The sequence below is a fragment of the Fringilla coelebs genome, assembly GCF_963513975.1.
Source record: "Fringilla coelebs genome assembly, chromosome: 4".
Classification (NCBI taxonomy): domain Eukaryota; kingdom Metazoa; phylum Chordata; class Aves; order Passeriformes; family Fringillidae; genus Fringilla; species Fringilla coelebs.
Window position 1 is genome coordinate 12,175,604 of NC_140032.1, and position 24,254 is coordinate 12,199,857.

At 38.5% G+C, this 24,254-nt stretch overlaps 1 protein-coding gene across 2 annotated transcripts in view; it reads left to right on the top strand.

The window, feature by feature from the left end:
• Positions 1-253: 253 nt before the first annotated feature.
• PPP2R2C (protein phosphatase 2 regulatory subunit Bgamma) overlaps positions 254-24,254 on the top strand; it is a 133,971-nt gene continuing 109,970 nt past the window's right edge. For both annotated transcript variants that reach the window (XM_084204800.1, XM_084204801.1), the window contains exon 1: positions 254-921. In XM_084204800.1, the coding sequence (XP_084060926.1) occupies positions 852-921 (70 nt within the window). In that variant the 5' untranslated portion in view covers positions 254-851. The remainder of the gene's footprint in view (positions 922-24,254) is intronic.

The following is a 24,254-nucleotide window of genomic DNA, read 5'->3' on the forward strand; positions in this document are numbered from 1 at the left end:
TTCGGTAATATTTATAGAGGCTGACATTGAACGACTGTTGCTTTTGCTGCAGATGACAGCAAGACTAGCACAAAATCGCGGCCGCATGTCCGTGTGCAGTACGTGTCGATGCAAACGCCTTTAATCAGCTTGAAGTTTCTTCTCCCTCATTCCCTCCCTCAGCTCTTCTCCTTGCCCATCTCCCCGGCGGAGGAGCTGAAATAATTACCTGCAGTGTCATTTTTCACTTTGCTCCATGCAGATGCGGTGCGGTTGGGCCGCGGGCGGGGAGGGGCCAGCGCTGATGCGGCGCGGGCGTGTGACAGCGGCGCGGCCCGACCCGCTCGGCTCGGCACGGCTCGGCTCGGCTCGGCTCGGCACGGCTCGGCTCCGCTCGGCTGCGGGCAGCTCGGCTCGGCTCCGCTCGGCTCGGCTCGGCACGGCTGCGGGCGGCTCCCGCTGCTGCAGCCCGGCCGCGCCGCTGCGGGGCCACCCGTGCTCGGAGTACCTGCGACACAACTGGGCTATTCTTTAACTGTGCGAGAAGTATTCCCTTCACGCAAGCTCCCTGCTGGCTTTCTGCGTCCGTAATTTCTCGGAGCCGTTTTTCCCTCCGGCGTTCTCCCGCTACTTCTTTTTCCCTTTTCCCTCCTCTTTTTTCTTCTTCTGTTTTTTAATTTTTCTTTTCCCGCTCGTTATTCGCCCCCCTCCCAATCTGTGCTGCCTCAATAGCCCTCATTATGCTGTGCTCAGTGGCCCGGTGTGTTCCCCGCCTCTGCTAGGCAGTGGCAGCATGGATGGTGCTCTTGTGACGACCTCTGCTGATGCTATCAGTCCACTGCGGATAGGCATGCTGAGTAATCCTGCTGTAAATGGGCGAGGACACGGACACACGGAAAATTAACCACAGCTTTCTGCGAGACCACAACTATGTGACCGAAGGTAACATAAATACTGTAATTTTTCTCTTCTTGCGTTGCATATTCTATGCTAGGAATGCACTGTCATGTTTGGAGATGTAGGCTGTTCCTTTTTTCCTTTTTTAAACAGGGGGGGATTTCAGGGCGTTTTTTCTGTGGGATGTAGCAACAGAATCTGTCTGAATTTGCTGAATCCCGAAGACGTTCTGTCGTGCTACAGCAGTGTATGAAAGTACACGGGCTGGAGAAGGTCTTGCATTGTGCTGAGTTTCTGCTAGTGAGGTGTGCGGCACCTGGCATTGAATGCTCAGTAGCTGCAATGTGGAAGATTGGAAGCACTTGATCACTGAAAAAAAAAAAAAAGAAAGGTTTGAGAACACCAAAGTAAGAGAAATAATCTGTAAAGTTAACTGTTTGCTGGTGTAATGAAGGTTATGCATCTCGTTTTGGTAATTATATCCTGAGCATTACAGACATTGCTCGGTTGATTGTTCCCTAGAGAACTGTATACATTTAGAAGGCATTTAGAAGGGATTTCATCTTTTGAAATGCTGCTGCTTGCTTTCTGTTCCTTGTGCGAGGTACATGAGAAAAGAAAAGGCACCTTCATTTTAAATCATGCAGTGACTTGAAGGTTATTACATAAAAAGGAATTTTCCTGAGGTGACATACATTAAATGCTGGGAGAATTTACCTTGAGGACGTGAAATGGTTGGGTCAGGTACTGGTCTGTATTTCCTTGCCAGAAAGTTGGTTTAAGAGTAGGCCATTTTAAGATTGATTGAACAGGAGAAATGTGTTTGTAGGTGCTTGACTTTGCAAATATATCTGTATGTGCAGTTTTAACAGCACTTTTCAGCAGCAGCAACAGTAACTCAGTGTAGGCTTATATAATATGAACATGCTTAACATCAGGGTCACCCAGTACTCCTTGAGACACAGTCTCCAGATTCTGTCGTCATTTGATCAATGCTCAGTCACTTAATACTCCCATGCTGCATCCTGAAACGTGATCAGCTGATGCTCTCTTGATTATTGATGATTTGAATTGTTTTAGATTGGAGAAAACAGTAGGATGATTTTTGTCATACCACGACCACACGGCAGATTTTTCAGAAGAAAAATTAAAAATGCTGTGTATTGTAACTGTTACCAGTGACTGGTGTAATTGCTTGCTAATCTTGCCTCTAGGACATTCTTTGCACTCTGCTTCATGTTTTGGTGCATTTTCAAATTTGTTTTGAAGTTTTGGTTAATTTCTTGTTTTCAGAATGATGTTTTATGTTTTGAGATGTGGTCACCTGTTTGAAGGAACTTTGTTTAAATTTGTTAATTCATGCCTTGGATTCTGCAAAATGCACGGTATAATTACTGCAGTGTACTTGATACATGATTAATTTCAGATGTGCAGCAATGTTAAAAATGGAATTTTCAGGTCTCTCTGTTTTGTCATCTGAGGAAAATAATGTGGATTTTTCAAATCCATATTCTCCTTTTATATGTCATGAGTGTTCTAAAAATTAGATGGGGATTTTTAGTAGTTTTGTGACACTGCTGGGGCAAGTGTTAGATTTTTCTAATGTTTTATCTTCACTTGATACTTGGATCATAAGGACTGGATGTTCTTCTGTCATTGCACATAGAGGGGCTTGTCTGAAATGGCTAAAAATACAATTTGAATATCAATGCTGATCTGTTTTATATTTTTCCTGTGATCAGAAGTCATCATGAAATATATTGGCATCTGTTCTTGAAATCTTCAGTAGCAAAATATTAGTTTTTCATCTCGGACTAGTGTAATTCTTGTTTGGAATGCAGAGTTTGTCAGGTGTAATAGAATTCTTCACAGCTGTTTTATCTGACATTGCCACACCTTTTAAAAGATCTTGGAAGTCATGAGGGAATGGATTTATCTGTGAAATTTTTCCAAGGAGACCTTCAGCTCAAAGAGGAGCATCACGAATTTTAATTTCTCATTGATACACTTAGTTAAAAATGCATAATGAATACATTAGTTAAACTGGTGCTTTAGATGTGCTTTGTTTGTTCTTCTGTGGGATTTTTTATTTTTTTGTTTAATGATTTGGCTCCTTGAAATAACTTTAAGACTTCTCAACTGCAAAGGCCTGCAGTCCTTTCACAGGTCTTGTATTTGGTCCTGTGAAAGTTAAGTGCAGTATATAGCAGCAATAGAAAGGCAGTATTGTGTTACCTTGCTATACTTCTTTGGGGTCCAATCCAAGGTTTTTTTTGGCTTTTGTAATCCACCATTTAAAATGAAGAAACGCTTTGTGTGGTGTCCAGTGTGTTAGAGAAGTTACCAATTCCTTGTTGTTCATGAATAACCAAAATTTTATCTCATTTTCAGAGTTTTAAAGTCTTGGTAAGTGGTGTCCTCTGTGCTTGCTATTCCATGCAGCAGACTAAATTAATTTACAAAAGGAGGTATTTCTAACCCTTATATGTATTTTCTTCCTCTAACTATTCACTGAGGAAAGTAGAGCCAGCAATAATCATGAAGATGTGGGTTAACTATAGCATTGCTTTACTTCTTTTGCTGGTTTACTTTTTCAGTGATGTAAAGAAGCCCAGACAGTCAGATGCCATATGAATTCAGGGTATGGGGAAGCTGTGAGCCGAGTCTGATTTGCTCTGCTCTCACTTGCGGATGGAAGGTGTTCCTAACAAAACTGCTTTCTTGAGCAAAGTCAAATTTCATCTCTTTGATAGGTCATTATTTTCTAACATTGGGATTATCTGTAACAAATGTGGCTTTACCTTGGCTGTGGAAAATTGAATTGGTTTTTAAATCTCAACAATTTTTTGATTTGTTGTTACACTCTAACTCTTGTACTATAATTGGCATTATAGACACATATATGACAACAGTGACCACCTGGCCCTGTTTCTCCTGTTGCATATGCACAACTACAATATGGCATTAAAGCAAGCAGAACATGAATAAATTTGCATTTAAAGTCTTTAAAATTATGTTACAGCCACACAATGGGAAAAGGTGATTTAATTCCAGCTGCAATATACAGCAAATTTTTCCATGATCACTTTCAAAAGTAGCTTTTGAAGTAAACTGCCTTAATTGGAGTTGCTTATGTGAAGAAAATAGAAAAGATCTGGTATGGCTTGTAAAGAAAGAGAGAAAAAATATCTGAGGCTTAGAAAATGTGAGCTGTGAGGAAAGATTGAACTTCTTTGCAAAGGTGGTGAAACACTGGGATATATTGCCTAGGGAGCTTGAGTGATTTTTATTGCTGAAGTTTTTAAAAGCAGGTGACAGAGATGTCTGTAAGAAATGACGTGGGGATAGCTGAGCCTCCCGTGGGGCAGAGGAATGGACTAGATGACCTCTGAGATCTGTTCAGGCTTGTGATTCATTGCAGAGCTGTGTTTTATCTTAATTGCCTTTTGCACCACAGCTGTGGGAACCAGTTGCCCAGGAGGTGTTGGGTCAGTAAAATGTGTTATTGCCACAGCAACTGCAGGAGCACTGAGGAGAGAGGAGAGGCATGGGAAGAGAAGATGGGTTGGATGGGAGAAACATGATCCTTCATTACTGTGCAGACAGAGTCTGTGGGGGAGAGGGCAAGAAAATTGTCACTTGGGGGAAGGGGGGAGATAGAAAAGGCTTCTGTGCCTTAGTGGGCAGAGGATGTCCTTCAATCCTCGAGTTCCCTTGGTGTTACCTGTGCTTAAGATTAATGGTAAAACTGACAGGACTGCTCAGGGCCTTGGGATCAGCCACCCAGGATCTGATTCTGGGCAGTGAATTGCCTGGGGTGGTTTCTGTATTCCTGGTAGGGGCAAAAAGTTGTAGGAATCAATGGTGCCACTCTTACTCAACTGCCAGGTTAATTTCATTACTCTGTATTTTACAGAAATTTACAGAAATTTACAGAAATTTACAGAAATTTACAGAAATTTACAGAAATTTACAGAAATTTACAGAAATTTACAGAAATTTACAGAAATAATGTGCAAAATTCATTATTTCTGCCAAACTGTATTAAAAGATGTGTTTGACCTCTGTGATCCCTAATTTATTTGGAGAAATTCTTCTCTGGTGGGTGAAGGCGTATTGCAGGTTGCATGCAGACAAATCTAGCCTGTAAATTGATCCCTGCCTTTTTATGGAGTGTCTCTGTTTTGGGGAGGAATAAAAAGATGTTTATATATCCAGGTTCTGGAGAGACACAGGTTCCTCCCCTGGTCTAGGCCTGCAAATGCAAGTGGAGCCAGTGGAGTTGCACTGATGCAGTTGGGCAGAAGGTGACCTGCACTATCTGGATTTTTATATGGCCAAATTGTACCATTTGGTTCCATGTGGCTTAACTTCTGTGAAAAAGTTAATCATGTGTATTAATGTCCTAAAATATGATGTTTGAAGAATTATAAGAATTAGCAGTGCAGTATAGAACATACTGAATCATAACCATGTGAAATACTTATTATAGAAGATAAAGTAACCCTTTTTTTTCTTAATGATTGTAAAGAAAAGTCCTCTACAGATAATAAAAACAGATTTTGGGGCCTTTTTTTTCTTTTTGCCTTAATGATAGAAGTTAGTATCTCTCTTCTTCAGTAATCAAAATTAGACAAAATTATCAATTTTCATCTGCCAAAAAGAAATTTATGATTGTTTCTTTCATAAACATCTCAAATATAATTCGAATTAGACTTTAATACCTGAGTATTAATTGGATGAATATAGCAAACAAGTAACACCCTGCTGGCTCAAGCTAACCATTGGTCAGTCTAGTTCACTGATTTCTCCTTATTAAGAAAAGTACAAGAGGTAACTCTTCCTCTCAACGTCCAGCAATTCAGGATTTATGTTGTGAATATTGATGATTTTAATCTTTTTACAGAACTGATTTTGAAACAGTTTTAGAATGGAAATTATTGCTCATTCTTAGTGTAGTTACTTGTGTTACTTATTTTTTTTCCTTGAGTTGAGGGTGAACAGGGGTAAACCTTGTCAAAGCATAACTTTGCCCCTTGTTAAACAGGATATAGTTATGTCTTACTGTGCATGGATTTGGTTCTTTTATTCACAGTGATATTCAGATGAATGTTGTGAGTAGCCTTGAAGATTTGGATTAATAAGGTTTATTCCATCCAAGTGATGTTGCTGACTTTGTAATCTTTATTCATGCAGCTTAGTTGGGTGCAGCCACAGAGGCAGAGCTGGAGCATTGCTGCCACTCTGGCTTGCACTGCAGTCCTGTCCCTTTGCTCACTCACCCAAACCTGCAGCTCAATGTGGGGTTCAGCATCCAGGAAAACCAAACATTGGTACTGCCTGAAGCTTGATCTGCACAGCACAGATATTTAAGGCAATGTCTGTGCGGGTGACATGGGCCAGCAGTTCTGTCCAACAGCCAGAAAAGGCAGGATAGATTTAGCCAGAGTGAATTACACTGTCAGCTTGCCATGATGCAGCACCAGCTACACATTCAAAGTCCTCCATTCATGCTACATTTATTAGGCTCATAATATTGTTGTCTCTGTTTTGCTTGCCAAATGTACTTGATGAAGAAATCATAAATCAGGATTGGGGTTAGGATGTTGATCCTAGGCTGGATCTTTGGAGTTTCTCAGTTTGCTGTTGCCAGTTTTCCCAAAGAGCAGGAGTGTGTTAGTGTTGACTTGTTTCTGCCTCCTCAGAAGAAGACCTGCCTCTTCAAGGAATTTTAAGGACTGGTTGTTAGATCATCCTAAGAGGGCACTTCAAGCCACTCTGAGCTCAGGAGATGTTTCAAAGGTGTGCAGTTAACTTGGTTTGGATCTGCATTTAATGTCATGTTCTCCACTCAGCAGTTATTCACCAGTGTCACATGTGCCCTTAAAGCTTTACCAAGTGTGATTAGGCTGGGCTGCAATCTTCCTGTTTGCAGAGGAATAAATCTCTGATGCTGGATCAGTGGTTTTGGTGGATTGCCCTTAGGGACTGATGGCAACCTTGGCTCTCTTTGCATGCATATGTAATCAGCAGATGATCTTGCACTCACCATTCAAATAATAAATGTATTTGGTTGCTGTATAGTGCTAGAGGTCCTGGAGAAGTGATCAAGATGTATTAACAGAAGAAAAGGACCATATAGAATATTAGCTAAAGCTGAGCTCCTTCCGTGACAGTGACAACAAGGAGCTGAAAAAGAACATACTTGCAGCAATCTGGAGCTTTTCCAGGTGCCAGCAGACTAGAAACATTATAAATAGAAATGTTTATACTATATTTAACTATATAGCTGTTATATGTAATAGACTGAGCTACATATAAGCCTTAAAACCAGAAGTTCAGGACATGAGCTCTGCAGTGTGTGTGTAAGATAAACACAGGCATAGAAATACGATCCATGCAAGCTCACTGTGTCTGCCAGATTTTTTTCTAATTGAAACTGACAGTTTAAAAGTATTGAATGATGTAAAAATAAACAGTGTTGTGCAGGCAGAGTCAGTGTCATTGTTCACCATGGGAGGAGTTTATTTAGTGTATGTATCATGAAAACTGTACTTAGCAGTATATTTTTTATATGTTTTCCATGCAAACATATAAGTAAACCAGGCATTTCAGCAATACATCATATATTTAAATGGTGAATTTAGAGAATGGTAGATGTTGCTCTTGCATCAGTTTAAAATGTGAAACACTATACAATAACACTGAATATTTTATAACTAAGAACTATCTTTTATTACAGCCATAAAAAGGTAATCCATCCTTACTGTTTATGTTGTGTTACTGCATCATTACTAGTTGTATCCTTGGAACTTTCCATCCACAGTTTATTGAATCACCATTGCAAGGCTTTGCCCAAGGACTGTCTGCCAAGAGAACAGAAATTTTTTGCTCACAGTATAATCTCAGTGTAATTTCAGGCTAATTTCCCTGTGGCCAGGGAAAGGTAATAATCTCAAAAAAATTGATAAAGTTAATATGGGAACTTTTGGGATTTTTTTAAACAAGAAAGGGTTTTAAATGAACTTCTAGCCATGCTGAGGCACTTTCCTGATCAACTATTTCCATGGTTCTCAGGTTAATGCTGAGTTTGCCCTTAGTCATAAGTATGGTCTATTTTACTTGTTCCTGGTGAGAGTTCCCCAATTCTTTACCAAGAACAAAAGCCCCACTGAGCAAAGCAGCCTTCTATATGGTAAGAGAGTTCCTATTCTCAGGAGTGTTACCTTGCTGAAAAGCTCTTCTTCCTGTTTTTATTATTGCTTCAATGCAAATAAAAGCAGACTGCATTTTGCCAGTGAAAGACAAATAATAAAAATGTACATTAGGAGATTTGATTCCTAATAAACCCTCAGAACAATATGCCATGCAGTTCAGTGACTTTTGTGAATTATTAATATGACAGGGTTTGGGATCTGTACTGTTAAATATAACAGTGTTTGTCTCTTTCATATTCACTGATCCATCTGTTACAAAAAAGAGAAGAAAAGGATGTAAACATCTGTATTATAATGACATTTATGTGTTTTACTTAGAGTACAGAAAAAAGTAAAAGACGGAGAGTTGGTTTATTATTCTCTAGTTCAATGCAAGTCTGATTAGAATTTAGTTACTGTTACCATACTTCTTCCTGTTTGCAGTGCTTTTGTTGTTCCTGTGACTCAAGTGTTGCAAATAATCATTGACTGTACAAAATAACATAATTTCTGTTAATTTTGAGGCTAATGCTGGTAGTGCTGTTTGCATTGAAGATAACCATAACCTGCTCTACCAGTTTCTGGGCCGGTTTCTAGTAGAAATAAAGATCAAATGAGTTTAATTAAAAGTAAATGATTGTTTATTTAATTATCTCAGATTTTAATGACTCCATATTCTCCTTATTCTAAGATGTTAATGAGCATTTCAAATAGAAACAAAAAATAGTTTTCAAGCAATGGGCTGGTCACCAATTAGCAATAATTTATTTCTAAACTTTCATCCAGTCATGTTGTACTGTTTGAGAGGTTTCAATTTATGATAGAACCTGGCACAAAGTCTTTGAAAAGTGTATGGCTGTAAATCAGAATCTGTCATTATTTCATAAATAATTTCTGATATAATGTCTTTATTTCTACATTGTGCTGTGATAAAAAGAAATTTTCAATGAATAAAATACATAATAATAATAATAGTAATAATAATAAAGAAAAATGCAACAAATAGGCACAGTGGACTGGTGAGTGTAGGCCTGAATTGACTGCCAAGGTAGCACATGAGACCCTTCATCATGCTACATGTTAATTTGACGCCCTGCTTGATTTGATATCTTTTATTGCTGCATGCAGATCTGTGACATGGGAATAACCAGTACAAGATGAAGTCAGATGTGTATTCTATAGTCTTCTTTTGAATGGAAGATTTAGGTCAAGTATATTCTCTTTAATCAGCAGTGAAGATCAAAGTGGAATTCACATTTCCAGTTTCTTTGAAATAGGTAGATGTGAATTATTACACCTTACAGAATTTCCTGGAATGCCTTACTAAGAGTGAAGTAAAGTCACAGGGATGATGGTTATTCTCACTGCTCAGGTATAATTATATATAAGAATATAATTTTGTGCATGTTGTAACACAAGAGTATGCTACACTCACAGAGGGTTTGTGGATCACTGCTACTGCCTGTTTCTGGTGTGCCTGTATTCCTCCCAGCTGCTGTGCTTGAAATGTGAATCTGGAAGTCCTGGAATGGCTGTGGAGAAGTTCCAGCATGGGGAGGCAGTAGGAGCTGGCAGGTAGGGCACTGTCCTTCAGGTCCCAAATGACTCACAGAGTGTTCTGGTCTATGTGTGACAGTGCTGCTCAGGGCAGTGACGCTTGTCTCTGACTGGGGCAAAACTTTCCTTCCACCGTGGTGTGAGAGCAGTGTCCTTGAACTTCTGATTTTCATCTGGGGTGGTGATGAGCTGCAGCTTTCTGAAAAACTGTTTCCTTGAATGTTGATTTCATTTTCCATGATTAAGTGTGGCCTTATTTGGTAGAGTAGAAATTTCTGTGCTTCCACATGCATTTCACAAAAATGAGGGAAACAGAGTACAGGCCTTTTGTGTTACTGTGTAAACAAAACATTACAAAAAGTGCTAGTTTTAAAACAAATGAGTTGCATCTGTTAGCAATTATGATATTGCAAATCAGTCAATTATATTAAAATTTCAAAATTTACTAGCTGCAAGAATTCACACTACATCCAAATAAAGGATTTTAGTTGCCTTAACTTTGAACTGTGGTTCAGAAATTACTGATGAATATGATTTCTACAGAGTACAAACAACCAACTCTTTGTTGTGTTAATTTTTCCCAGCTTTTTTGTTTAAAATTGTTTTATTGAAAATATCTTTTACTTTTCCAACCTTCAAATTAATTTCAAGGCATTTAAAATTGAGGATTTGGTTTGAAATTGACATGGCTGCCATTATTGTGAGCAAATTGCCATTCTCCAGAGGAATCTGTAGCCTGGGACACCCATCTTTTCTTCCCTGCTGCTGTTGGAGTCCCTCCCATCACATGGGAAGTATCAGAGGGGAAGGTTAGCCTACCCATCTAGGCTTCTTCAGAAAATGCCATCAAACCTGGCCTGGTTGACATTTGTCCCTTGCTGGCAGAGCTGCCTGCTCCTGAGAGCACAGGGACCATGGGCAGGGCTGTCTTGTCCTGGTGCAGATTTTCCACCAGAGTCCCATTGCTGCTCCCTGTGACCTGCTCAGTGGGCATCAGTTTGGTCAGAGTGGTGAAGACTTCCAGAGGAGGGAAGCTTACTGCTGTGCTCCTTCAAAACCACCTTGTTATAAGGCTTTTGCAGTATTTATGCACAGTGGAAGGATGGAAGGAAATACAAACTCTGAGTGTATTGGAAAAATGTCTGACAGCTATCCTGGATGTACCAGGGAAATGGTAGTCATGTAGTAATGTTAAATGTGAAAGCAGCAAGCTTTGATGCTTCTGCACTATAAATAATTACTAACAAAGGTGATTGCCAGTGTGAAGAGTTGTTTGCAGAGGGATTCATTTCTGATTGTTAAGTGTAAGTATATTTAGACAGAAAATTATTTTTGTTCCTGAAAGCCAGGGAGTTGTTGTAAATGGGAAGAATTAGCAGTCTGGATTCCACAGAGCAAACACCAGCCTGGTTATTACAGATGAGATTTGATGACTGTAGTTATATAGAGGTTAGCACAGGAAGCTATTCCTATATTTTACATTTTAATGACCGAATTCAGTCATTTTCTTTTTAGTAGTTGAATTTATACAGTTTTCTTGAAAACTCCTCAGTTTGGCAGTCTTCTTTTCTGAAATGTGGCAAATGTTTCAGAGAGGGACATTTTAATGTCCCTCCTGCTAAGTCACCTTTGATCCAAAAATCTTAATAGAGAAATTTGTGCATAAGAGCACAGACATAATCTAACACAATAATAGAATCCATATAATGAAATTGAGGAAAGGAATAAAAGAGCTTACCAGGGCCCCCTGTACTTTGCCTTTAGAGTTTTTGCACTGCAGTCCAGATATTGACTCCATCATCTGAGATTTTATTGTGTAAGGGAAACCGTGCAGGATTTTGCAAGGCAAGATATATTGGGGAAATAGTGCTAATAGCTGCAAGTTTAAAATAAATACAAAAAGCTAGATGAGGCTTGACTACACATGACAGCAAGGCACCTAAACATTTTAACTAGGGCATGCCATTATAGGTGGAACCTGCCACTGGGAGAGCTGCTGCACACTTCAAGCAAACTTGAGGACAATTTTTTCATATAAAAACAGTAACTTCACTAGTTTACATATCCTGGACAAGGAACTTGTTAAAGTCTAGTCTTTTAGCTTGTAAGTGGTGGTTCTTGTGAGTTTATCTAAAGAATAGTTTTTTTTCTGTTCCTTGTTTTGTGCTCTGCTGAAAAACCTTCTGATGGAACGCAGAAAGATTTTCCTTTTTTCAAAAACTGTTTTTATTGATGGAAGCATGAGCAGAGTTTATTGACAGAGCTCAATAGTAGCACATTGGGCTAAAGCAGAGATGGGGTAAAACATCTGTTCATCATAATAGTTCTTAAAAGCAGTAGTCCAACAGATCCCTTTAACATTTCTACAAATAAAAACCCCCAGAGCCCATCTCTTCAGCTGTGGGGCTACTTAGATAATTTCCATGGATTTCCATTTCTGTTTTCAAAACTAGCTGCTTTAAAAACTGTCCACTTTTTATGGTGTATTTCTGTAAAATAACTGATTACTCATGCCTATATTAGATATTTACAACAATTAGTATTAATATTTACAACAGTTAATTTACAACAACATAAGGTATGAGCTGTAATTTATCTGTATATAAGATCTTTGAACTCACAGATAGCTGTCAGACTGGCTATCAGGTAGTCTTTTTTGCCCAGTCTGATTCTCAGATCCAGTAACAGACCACACTTAAGAACTGAAAGAAGGCTAAATTGATCAGGTCCTATAGGTCAAATTTGGGGGCTGAATCTAAAGTACATCTGTTCCCCTTGACAGCTGACATGTGGTCAAGACTGGAAATTATGTAAAAGAGCATGAATATTTTTTGACTAAATATCTCACAGGAATAATTAACATTTTCCCCTGGTTCACAGAGCCTTCTACCCAGGCAACAGATGGGTAACCTTAACTCTTAAACCTAATGGTCTGTCTTGAAGTTCCTTTTCATGTGCTTCTGGTATGTGTCTTCATACTGCTAAAGTTCCTTTGATTTCCTTTTGGCCACTTTCCAGATCATCTTTTAATTCCTTTTGTGAAATTTCTGTGTCAGCTTTAATTCCTGCCAGAAGGCAACTGTTGCGTCTCTGTTAAAGCAAGACCCTAAAGCTTTAAATTTTCAGAATTTCTCTCTCTGGAAGTAATCCTCCCTGCTCAGACTTCAGAGACAGCAAGAATATGTAGATCCAAGCACTGCTGGGGAGAGAAATAAGGACACAGAATTCCTTCCTTGACTACAATTATTCCATTTCCATTTGCTGCTTGACTTGATTGTAGTGGTACTTGGCTTTTATCTGCAGTACTTGCTACTGTTTGAGTTCCAGGAATCTTTATTTTAGAAAAGTGTAGTCCAGCCAAAACCACAACTCATTTGGTACTCTCTGCCAAGTTCTTTCTGCTCTCTGTATGTATATCCGTAGAATCTTGGGAGGGCAAGACCTGGAAGTGTCACTGAATACTATTCTTTTACTGTCATTAAAGGACACAGATGTGACTCAGAATCATCTTGGACTTGATTAATTGATCTGTAGATGACCCTCAGGTGCAGGGAGGTCTTTTTAAAATGCGAAGAGTCCCTTTTTCTACACCATTTAACTGAAAATGAGTTTTTAGGGGAAGTCTGGCAGCCTTCTTAGGTAAGATCCCAGTTAAACATATTAATATCAGCAGAGCTGGTTGAAGGACAGGGTCAGGATTTTATCATGTTATGATAAGGAAAAAGCTAATGGCATTTTCTCTTTGTTATTACTCACCCCTGAAGGCAAGGGAAGCTGAGATTCTTGTTAATACATCTCTTGCAGCAGATTAGAATGAAATGACACTGAATGACTGGTTTTTACTATATAATACAGATATATTTGTGTAGGGATTATTTTAGAATAATGGGCTTGCCTTGGAAAGGAGGTATGTAACCATTTTGGTTATTATCTATCTGTAGTAATATAACAGTACAAAAGTATAAAGATACCAGTTCAGAAAATGCATAAGGGAAAGAAAGAATGAGAAGAAAAGGATAAGATTTGATAGTGGAAAGACATCACCACCCATCTGGCAAGGAGACTTTGTTGTTATTTGGTGCCTGTTAGTTGAAGTGATGATCTCCATCTTGATCAGCTGGGAGTGGGGGAAGCCCCCAAAACACAAAGTTCAGTGGGTTAATGAATGTTTTATTTATGTCAGACATCTCTCCCTTACTGGAGGGGTTTGCTTTATGCTGTCTGATGTAACACTGTAAATCACATGCAGTCCTCTGGTGGAAAGCCCCAAAAATTAGGCAGAGGGAAGGCCCTCTGGGGGTCTTTGGTGGTTTATGACACCTTCAAAGACACAGCAGCTGCCTCTCATGACAGAGTGGTTGAGCCAGTTGTGCCCCATCAGAAGGACTGAAAACCTTCAGGCCTGTGTGTGAATGCCCTGGTCCTTCCCAGGGAGAGGTTGTGCAGCTGAGCCTGTTATCTAAGGGTGATAAAAGCATTATCTGACCTCTGCTTCTTACCTGCCTTCTCCCTCACATGGCTCAGACCCCAGCTCTGCTGGTGGGTGCTCAGCCCCTCTGCCCCTGGGCTGTGACCTTGGAAACCAAACCTTGGCAAAGCACCTGCTGCAATTGCAAATGGTTTTGCAATTGCAAACCATTAACATTTCAGTCTCTCATGCCATCCTGCTATAGAAATGGTAGGGACTAGATAACAGAAATTTTTATTTTATTTTAATTTAATTTTTTTTTTACTCTGGCAAGTTTTTAAAAGCTGAAATGCACTACCTAGGTTTGTTGGGACACTAAGGTTACTGTACATGTTTCTATTGAACAGCAGCAATGTCATCTTTAATATCCTGACAGGTTTTTAACAGCCTTTGTGTAGTTTTAATTTAGTATCTAATGAAGTCTATTGAAAACCTGCCACTGGCTGGAGCAGGATTGGATGCAGGTGCATGGCTTTGCATGGCTACATATTGTAACTACAATGGCTATATTGTAACTACAGAAAAATATATCTATATCCAAACCACATATTTTGTTTGTGTTTTGAGTCATGATCTTAATCTTACAGAATCATTGATTGGTTTGGGTTGGAAGAGACCTTAAAGACGCCTTCCACTAGACCAGGTTGCTGAAAGCCCCATCCAACCTGGCCTTGAACACTTTATAGGAAGATACAAGCTTCTCTGGGCAACCTGTTCCAGTGTCCCACCTCCACATCTATTCTGCATCTATGACATTTATTAATGTCTTAATCTCTGCATCTGTTTGTACTAACTCCTCTGTACAGTAACCTTAGTTACTTTTGTCCTCAGTACTACTTACTATAGTGTGGGGATGTAGTTTATAACCCCTAGTACTGGAAGAGGTTTTTTTGAAGAGTTTATCTCAGTGCTCACCAAAAACCTTTCTGGAAACTGAGTGTGGTAAATCTTCAGAGATTCAGCACCATTGCTGGCTTTGTTTTTAGGCCAGCAGTAGGTGAAGATGAAAATGTGGCTGAACTCCATCTACCATATTCAGAATTGTTAGAATCTACAAAGCTTATGTTTTCCTACTACTGTCAGGAAATCTAAGTACATTCTGCAGTTTAGCACAAAAATTTATGGGAACTAAAATTATGTGGATTTGTTACTTTTCTTAGGATTTACTGCAATTGTGTTCATTAGTAAACCATATGCTGTCCTTTAACCAAAGCAAGAGATTTTCCTGTAACTACTGTAGCTATTTAGTTATAATTTTGTTCATTTGCATAATGAGTTAGGAAATCTACTTGGAAATTCTCATGCATAATATGATTTATTAAATTTAAGGTTAAAATCAGGGTTAAAATTATCCAGTTGAATACTGTGACCTTAATACTGTCTTTGCAAGTTTCCTTAATGCATTCAGATTTATACTAACTTGAGTACAACCCATTTATTTTCTTTGACCCTTTTGTCTGCTATATGATTTACTCATGCTGCATATTGTTTTCTTTTAAATACTGTTAAGTCTTTGCTTGAAGCAAAACTGCTCTCCAGATTTTCTCTTGGAGGTAATTTGCTCCAGGCTACTTTTTAACTTTCTGAAATGTAAAGTAGTTGCAGTTCAGGTTTTAATTGTATGTCTTTTTCTCCTTTTCAAGAATATGCTGCCTGGACACATCACTTTGTTATTTAAAGAGCTGATAAATGTGTCTAAGTTGTATTAATTTATGTGGCAGTAGAATTCAAATTAATGCTAACCAGAAGATCTTTAAATGCATGAGTAGTATGAAAGGTATAATTAAATCTCTATGAAAAAAAAATTACAGGATATTTAATGAATGTCAGTAACATAGTTTTAGACCTTAAGTAATTTTTCTTTGCTAGAGATAATTTTTAGGGTTGTGTCTACTAGAACCTTAAAAATATGTGTCTTAAGAAAACAGTAATTTTTTTCCCTTCATTTGTCCATTTGGGTTTGTGCTAATTTATTAGGTTCATATTATCCTCCTAAATTATGCTTTTTCAGATTCCAGAAAGTTCACAGTGTCATAATGAGAGGGAGGGATTTCTGAGCTATGTGTAGGACATTTAGGGAAACGCTTAAGCTGTTGAGGAGACTTTCTGTAGCTGGTGATTCCTGTTAAGGGCATCCTAGAGTTCCTTGCTTGAGGATAAACTTGAAAGATTAACCCACTATGAAGGAGCAGACTGTGGCTGAAGAATTTGCACAGTTGAATTTTTTGGAAGAAAAACTGTGTGCCGCATGCAGAATTACTCGCTTCAATTAATCAGTCTTAAAAAAATCATCAACTTCATCATAACTTGGTTCAGTCATTTGTGGAAGATGTTGAACTCCTGCTCAGTGCTCAACATGTAGCCCCATTCGGGGTGAGTGGAGCATGATTTCCCTTTCTTCTGGCCACTTTATTCCCAGTGTAGGGCCAGCATGGGCTGCTGGTATCAAGCCACTGTTGGCTCTTTGACCTCGCACCCAGGATGACCACAGGTCCTTTCCAGACAGTTGCTTTTCAGCCAGATGTCTGGAACTCTTCTGCTCCAAGTGCAAATTTTTGCACTTGCTGAACCTCCAGAAGTCTATACAGTGTGGGGTTTTTTTGGTTTTTGTTTTTTTAGGGTTGTTTGTTTGGGGTTTTTTGTTTTGTTTTGGTTTGGTTTTTTTGCCATTTCTGGCCTTCCCTTGGTATGTAACTTGGAAGTGAAGCATTGAGTTTGTAATGTTAGTTATCACTGTGGATGTTTTAGATGTCTTGTAGTCCACAGTGAATAGTGAATATACCCTAAGCTTGGCTGGCACCAGAGTGAGTTTTCTGTATGTTTTTTCATGAATCAGTGTATGGTTTTGGCTGCCACCACTGCCAAGATTGTTTGAAGTATACCAAATAGCCTTAGGCATTTCTACTTCAAGAAAGACTTGTTGATTCTTTTCTTAGTGAGAAAGATGGCATTTTAATCTGATAACTCAAATAGCAGTGGTGGAAATTATATTTAGTGCGCAGTGGACTAGAAAGAAATCAATATTCTTTTTAGCTTGCGTTAAAAAAAAAAATCATAGGTTCTTAGCAAAACCATACCATGTAGTATATTGAAACTTCCATTTTCCTTTCTCTGTGGAGACTATAGATTAAAGTTCAAGTACCAGCAGTGTCATTTCTGGATGTTGGGATTTAAGTATGGTCTCTGTAACAGTGATGACTGAAATGATTCAGCTGTAGGTTTTATTTTATTTCGCCTGCTGTAGGTTGGTTGGAGAGACCCAGGTGGGACTACATTCCTCTCACACCTGCAGGGAATGGGAAAAGTTATGTTCAAGCACCACCTGATTGTTGTCACTTGGGAATCCACTGCTGTAGCCATAGATGCATGGATTCATTCATGTAAAAGCCCACAAAATGTACTGCTCACCATTTCTTTGAAAGGTGGATTTTCTTCATTTCTCAAAGGGAAGATGAACTGTAGAAAAACCAATGGTTTCTATGGGACTCACAGGAAAATTTCTGGTGGAGGTGATAAGTCAGTCTGGGAGTGGTATTAGTTCTTGCATGAACAATAGATTCTACATCAGATTTAAACACGGAGGGAGAAGAGGTGTTCTAGTTTGTATTTGGTGGCAGGATACATATTCATCCTAAAAATAGCTTTCTGTCCTGGAAGAACGTTCTGTTTGAATTGGACTCATCTCTGGAATGTATCTTCCTTGAGACAAAGTTGTTCTTTATTTTATTCCATAAATTACTCTCCCAGACAGTCAAAGTGATCCTACCTATTAGAAATATCCCATATGGTTAAAGTGATTCTTGAAGTGCTTGGTGTACATAGGTCAGTGTAGACTGTAGGAGGCTGGAGAACAGTAATTTGTGGGGAGAAAATCAGGATGGTGTAAGCAAAGGAAAGGCTCTTTGAAGCATTTAAGCCGAAGGTGTTTGTTTTTGAACGCTTAAGACTTGTTTTTGAAATAAATGTATGGTGCCCTCAAAGTGTGAAAACCATGGCATGGATATCTTTGTAGATTACTAAAGTAAAGAAACCAAAATCCACACTGTGACCAGTTCAGCTCTTGCTTTCAATTGTAGAGGTTCCCCTCTCCACAGTTTTAGCATTTACCAGTTTGCATTTCAGGGAGAGTAGATGTATTAGAAGTTCTAGTCCTTTCAGTGATTATTGGAAGATGTTGACAAATATTTCAAAGTATTTTAATTCTTTTCTCTGGAGATCTGATTAGTACTATCAATGCATTGTTACTCTAATAGCTAGATTTTTCATGTCTCATGACCTTTTGGGGACTCTGAGAGGGCTTCAGGGAACACATAAAACCTAAGCTTGTCAGCTTCTTCTCATTTTGCTTCTTTCTGATACTCATTGTTTTTGTCACATGAAGAAGAGGAGCAGATTTACTAAAATTCCTGTTAATGATGAAAATAATCACTCTCTTGGTGAACAGAACATCAATCTGTAGTGCCCAGAACAGAATTAATCAATCATATTTATTTGGGCCAACCTGCTGTATCTTATTTTATATTTATATATACTGGATTTATTAAATATGGTATTAAATATGTGACCAATTGTCATTATTTCTCTTGGAGATTTCTTTCAAATATTTTGGCTAAGTCTGTTTATAGTCACAGCTCATAGACAGCTATAATTACACTCCAATTAGCAGATATTGGGAGACTCAAACTTTCATTGCTTTGAATGGGCTAGTATGTTGGAAACTGGGAACTTGAGAGAAAAGTTCCAAATAAAAAAAAGTATGCAGTTGCAAATAAAAAAAAAAAAAAAGAAAACAGTCTGTCCGGAATTTTTTTAAGTGATTGATGCATGAGTCTGTTTTGCCCAAATAAGAAGTGAACAATTCTATTTACCCCTACATTTACTCTTCAGCTGAAGTAATAGATGCAATACATGTGTGTGAGGGTTTTTGGAGTTTTTTTTTTTCCTTAGTAGAGTTGTTCTGCCATATTATAATCATGTTTTTCTTGTCTTGCTTTCCATGCTTTTCTGCAGTTCTGAATTATGTATAAACCTCACATGTTAGGCTTTGTCTTGTCTTTCAATTCACTTGCAAGATTAACATTGCTGTTGACCAAAGTTAAGCAAATGCAAGGAAGGCTGATGTTTTTCCAATTAATCATTGGAAATTGTTCCTGCCTGTGAATATCAGTATTCAGTGCACACTCTTACCAGAAAAAAGTGGTTGGTCATTAGCTTCCTTGGTGTCTAAACTCGACATTTCCTCAAAAAAAACCAAAAAAACCAACATCATGGCACTCCTGAAAGATACAGGGATCACTTTTGGAACAAACACACTTGTTTTAGTAGGGCTTTAGAGAGTGGGCTTGGAAATTGAAAAACATTGCATTCATCACCACACTCAAAAGAATTATTTATTCATGTGTTTCAGATAGAGTTATTTTTCTCTCTTTCACTCTCTCTCTCTTAATGGACTCCACTTTGGGATATACAAATCATTTGAATGTGTCATACTAAAAACTGGTGGCTGGAAACTGTTGTCCCAGCTGGAAACCATGAGAACTGTGGAAAGTTTCATTTTCTCCTTTAAAAAAGAAAAAGGTCTTTGTTAGGATTGATTCTTGTGGTGAGCCTATGTTGATTAATGTGGAAGTAAAATGAAGGGTCTCTACGGAGCGGGTTGGACAGGAGAAGCAAAATAATTGTTCCTCTTTTAGGTAATTCATATAGTAATGGTTTCTGTAAATGAAATATATAAAGAGCAGAAAACTGCCATTTTGAAAGGAGGTAGAAGGGAGGTTATTTGTTTGAGTCAGAGTTGAGAGATTATTTTAAATATGATTTCCTGAATTATTTTATTTAGGCTGTCTCATTATGTTGGCTCTCAATGACCATATCTCAGCTTGCTACATAGGTAACTGGCAAGAGCATCATCAGCTCATGAACCAAAGAATCCAGCTTGCTGCAAACGGAGCTCCACGCAAGATGTGAAAGTAATCCAAATACTTCTGCGGGAACTGGGAGTTCTTCACCACACCCCAAAATGTACTTGCTCAAATCAGACATTTTCAAAAATTCATTTATTTTTCCGTCACTTGTAATGTGGAAGGTGCTGTCTGACAGCCCTGGAAATTAAGTCCTCTATTTCTCCACAGGACAGGTATAGCAAGGGCAGCAGCAATGCAAGCTTCCCCACACTGTCCTGCCAATGTTCCTCAGCCCAGTTCTGAAGAAGTCACTTCTGGAGGTGAGTGGGTGGAAGAGTCTCTGTGTGTGCAGAGGCTGCTGCAGGGCAGTGGTTCCTGCAGGATGGGCTGTTGGATGGAGGCTGGCCCCTTGTCTCGAGTGAGCCAGTCTTCAACAGATAATCAGTTTATGTGTCATAAAGCGGCGTGGGCTGGATTCGTTGAGGTTGCGTTATTCTGCCTGACTGTTATCACATTTGGATGTTTCTTTGTGGCTGGATGGCACTTGTACATTTCTTTTTGCACTGTTTTGTTGCTGAAGGCTTTGTCAATGCTTTATGTACACGTCTCGGAAGTGGCATGTGAATAACTGAATGCAGCCTGGTTGTAAATGTGGCACAGAAAAGCAGTTACTGGTGGCAGCCATGTGTGCAAGAGGAGCTGTAGGGCACTAGACCAAGAGGCATGCTTTGAAATGCACCAGAAATTGATAAGAAAGTGTGTGTTGGTTTCCAGTATCTAAATGAATGATTAGGTTTCTGTTGCAAAGCCATATCTTAACCATTTCTCTTTACATAATTACTATGTAATTTAGATATTAACATCAATTAAGCTGGTAAACTAATGTTCTTTTTTAGATTATTTTACAATTAATGAAATCTGCCTATCTAAAGCTAGACATGCAACATTCTGCAATATATGAAAATACAGAATATGTATTGCAGTTACAATAGATAGTAGTCATCCAAACCACAAATATGTGATAAATTTTGTGAGAGGAATTACTGACTGATGCAGGTTTTTAGAACAATAATAATGAGTACTTACCACTTGGGCAAATTAATTCCCCTGTACATTTCTGGAGTTAAGCACTACATACTTCAAATACAGTGAGAAGTATTCTGTTTTCAGCCAAATTTACATCTCTTCAACACAGAAATAAATCTGAGAAAATGGGAAACAAAGGCTTAGCAAGGCTGTTAGGTCATGGTGAATTACGTTTCTAGTTTCAAATGCTGTGTGAAGGATTTGCAATGCCTTGATTGTAATTTGTAGTTGAGGCCCTTAAGTCTGTTTAACTGTTTCTATGGCTATTTGTAAACAGGAGTGATAACATGAGACTATAGTACAATTCAATAATTGTATAGATTTAGTATTGTTCCTTTCTGTTTCCATGAGATCATAGAGTAAGAAGAGTTAATTTTCCTAGTCAAAGTAGACTTCCTGAAGGGATTTCTTGATTTTTTAACTTGAAAGGATATATGACTCAGAATAGTAATTCATTCCATATACAGCTAAAACAGTTCCTGACTTTAAATATTTTTTTAAATTTTATCAGGTAGCAGGGGCCATGGACTTCTCTTCATAATTAAAATTAATGACAAAGTCCTGTTGAGAAGTCATTTGAGATTGATCCATAAAGTGGAAAACAGTTTGAGGATCCTTGTCATGAGAATACATGGCATTAGGACATTAAATAAATCACCTTATTTAATGTTTGTATGGTGCCAATAAATCATGTGGATTTGATTTTCTTCAGCTCTTTTGAATGCAGTGCAGAGTGCAAATCTCTTACTGGTGTTGACAAAGCTGGAGAGAGGTCCAGAGTTGGCCTCCCTCACACCTGAAGCCCAGAATTTCAGCTCACACCTCCCTCTCTGCCATGGTAACCTTTGAAGATAATTTTGTACCTTGTCACAATTAAACCTTTTTTATAATAGATGTTATTTTAAATTCAAGTACAAAAATACATTTTTAGAACAAACACAAGAATGGTCATAGAGACTGTTTTCTGTTTTCACACAGTGTTTATTCAGACCACATATTCATCTGTCTCTGCACCTGCTTTCTGTGAATACTAATTAATACAGAGTCAGATTTTTTTTTCCTGCATATTTACACTGGATAATGGTGATCTAAAGTAGCACATGTGTAAACCAGCTTAGGGCCCAGAGCATCCTGAGCTCCCTCATCCTGGAGTCCTAACTTACACAAATCTGTTGTTTCTGCTGGGACTGCTTACATGGGCAGAGGCTTTGCATTATGTTCATACTTACAGATCCCTATCTTAAAAGCTTCAACAATAACTTTATCAATTTTTTACCTCCAGTTATATCCTAGTGATTGTAAAGCCTCTCAGAGCTGCTGCCCAGGGGCTGGGAGTGGAGGAAGATTAAACCAGTCTTTCAAGAATGTATATAAATATTTTTATGAAGATACAGTAAATTGGTTTGAGGCTTAAGGCTCAATTTACAAACTCTTTTTTCACCAGCCGCTGGATAACAGAGTTTAAGGGACATAGAATTTTGAATCATGTCAGAAACAGGGGCTGCAAAACAAGGAATAATGAACACTTTAGGTTCACATTGAATAATGTGTGGTCTTGGTAGTTGGGAAACCCCCAAGCTAAAATGTTTCTCCTTTTATGACTTTCTATCTGTGAAGATAATACAGATCTGTGTTTATAATAGATCCAACAAGGATTTTTCTTATTCCCAGTCTTCTGGAGACACTTCTTGAAAAGTGTTTCCCTGGCATGTTTGGAGTTAGGGTGAAGTACACTGGTCTGTTTGTGATGCTCTGGAAGGAGCTGTGTAATCTTAGATTGTTCAAAAGGAAGCGTTTATTTGAGGCACCTACAAATTACTGAGATGCAGCAGGAGGAAATGCCTTCTAATCCAAGCTTTATGCCACTGGCATGTGTAAGTAAAAGGGAGACTAAAGGACCACAGCTATCAGAAATGAAATCTTCTTGCTCAGCTATCAGGCTGTGCAACTGGTTTCACAGACTTGTCACATAGTTATCACAGGCTCCTATCAGGTTATTGTTTAGAATTATTGGGACTGTAGGAAGGAATTTGTCACTTGTCTCTCTAGGTTTCATGAAAGACTGTTGTTACTGTCCATTAGTCTTTAGCTTCACAGTTTTTGTTCAGCAGTTTGTGGCAAGATACCATGAGCAGCTGCATAACAGAGGATATGAAAAATGCTTGGTTTTAAATTTGTTTAGTATTCTGCAGCAATGCTATGGCATTTGTAAAGGTTTAAGTGTTGCCACACATGGAGGTCATTGCAGAACCATTGCTGTGAGCTCTTGCAGGGCAGGGAATGCATTTTTCTGTGCACACATAAAGCCAACCCTCCCTACCCTTTGGATATTCTGGCGATGCAGGTAATAAGAATTTATGGCAGACTCAGTGCAAGGGAAAAACAAGCAAATAGTCCCCCACATCCCAGAATGACAATTTCACCCATTTAATTATTTTCTTTTGAGTGCCTAGAAAATTTAGGCGAACTGAAATTGCTTTTGAGGGTGTCACTTTTAATCTTGTAGCAGAGTATTTGAAGTCAGATGTTGAAAATAGTTCAACCAAAAAAAAAAAAAAAAGCCACATACACAGGATGAGACATGCAGACAGAAAATGAAAAGGTGATACAGAATGTAAATCCTCTTTCAGGAGCCTTATGAGAATGCCATCTGGTTATCATAATGACAACACAGGTAGCCATCATTCTCTGCATTCCATAAAATCCGGAGTCACAAATGAGCTGAGTTTTCACAAAGTCAAGCTACAAGATCAACTACAAAATCTCATGGGTTTTGTTTTTGTCATTCTTCAGTTTCTAGGAAGCCTGATGAGACCTAACAGCTCCAGATCATTGAGGCTGATGAAACCTAAATTTTCCATAAGTTTTTTCTACTTTAGTATGCAGCAATTGAAAAATTAGCAGAATAAATACTGAGACTCTAGAATTGTGAGATTTTCTGGGGCAAAAGGAAGGTTTGTTTGCACTTAAATACTGTTTGCAGTTGCTTTCTTAGCCTCATCTGCTGTACATTTGGAGTTGATAGTGAATTTCTCCTGCACTTAAATAGCTGTTGTGCCAGGAGGCTGTGGATTTTTGTATGTTTTCTTTTGCTTGATCAAATACTCTAGGCTCTTACAGGGAGATGAAGCAAATTAGGAAATATGTTCTTTTATAAAAAATACTTAG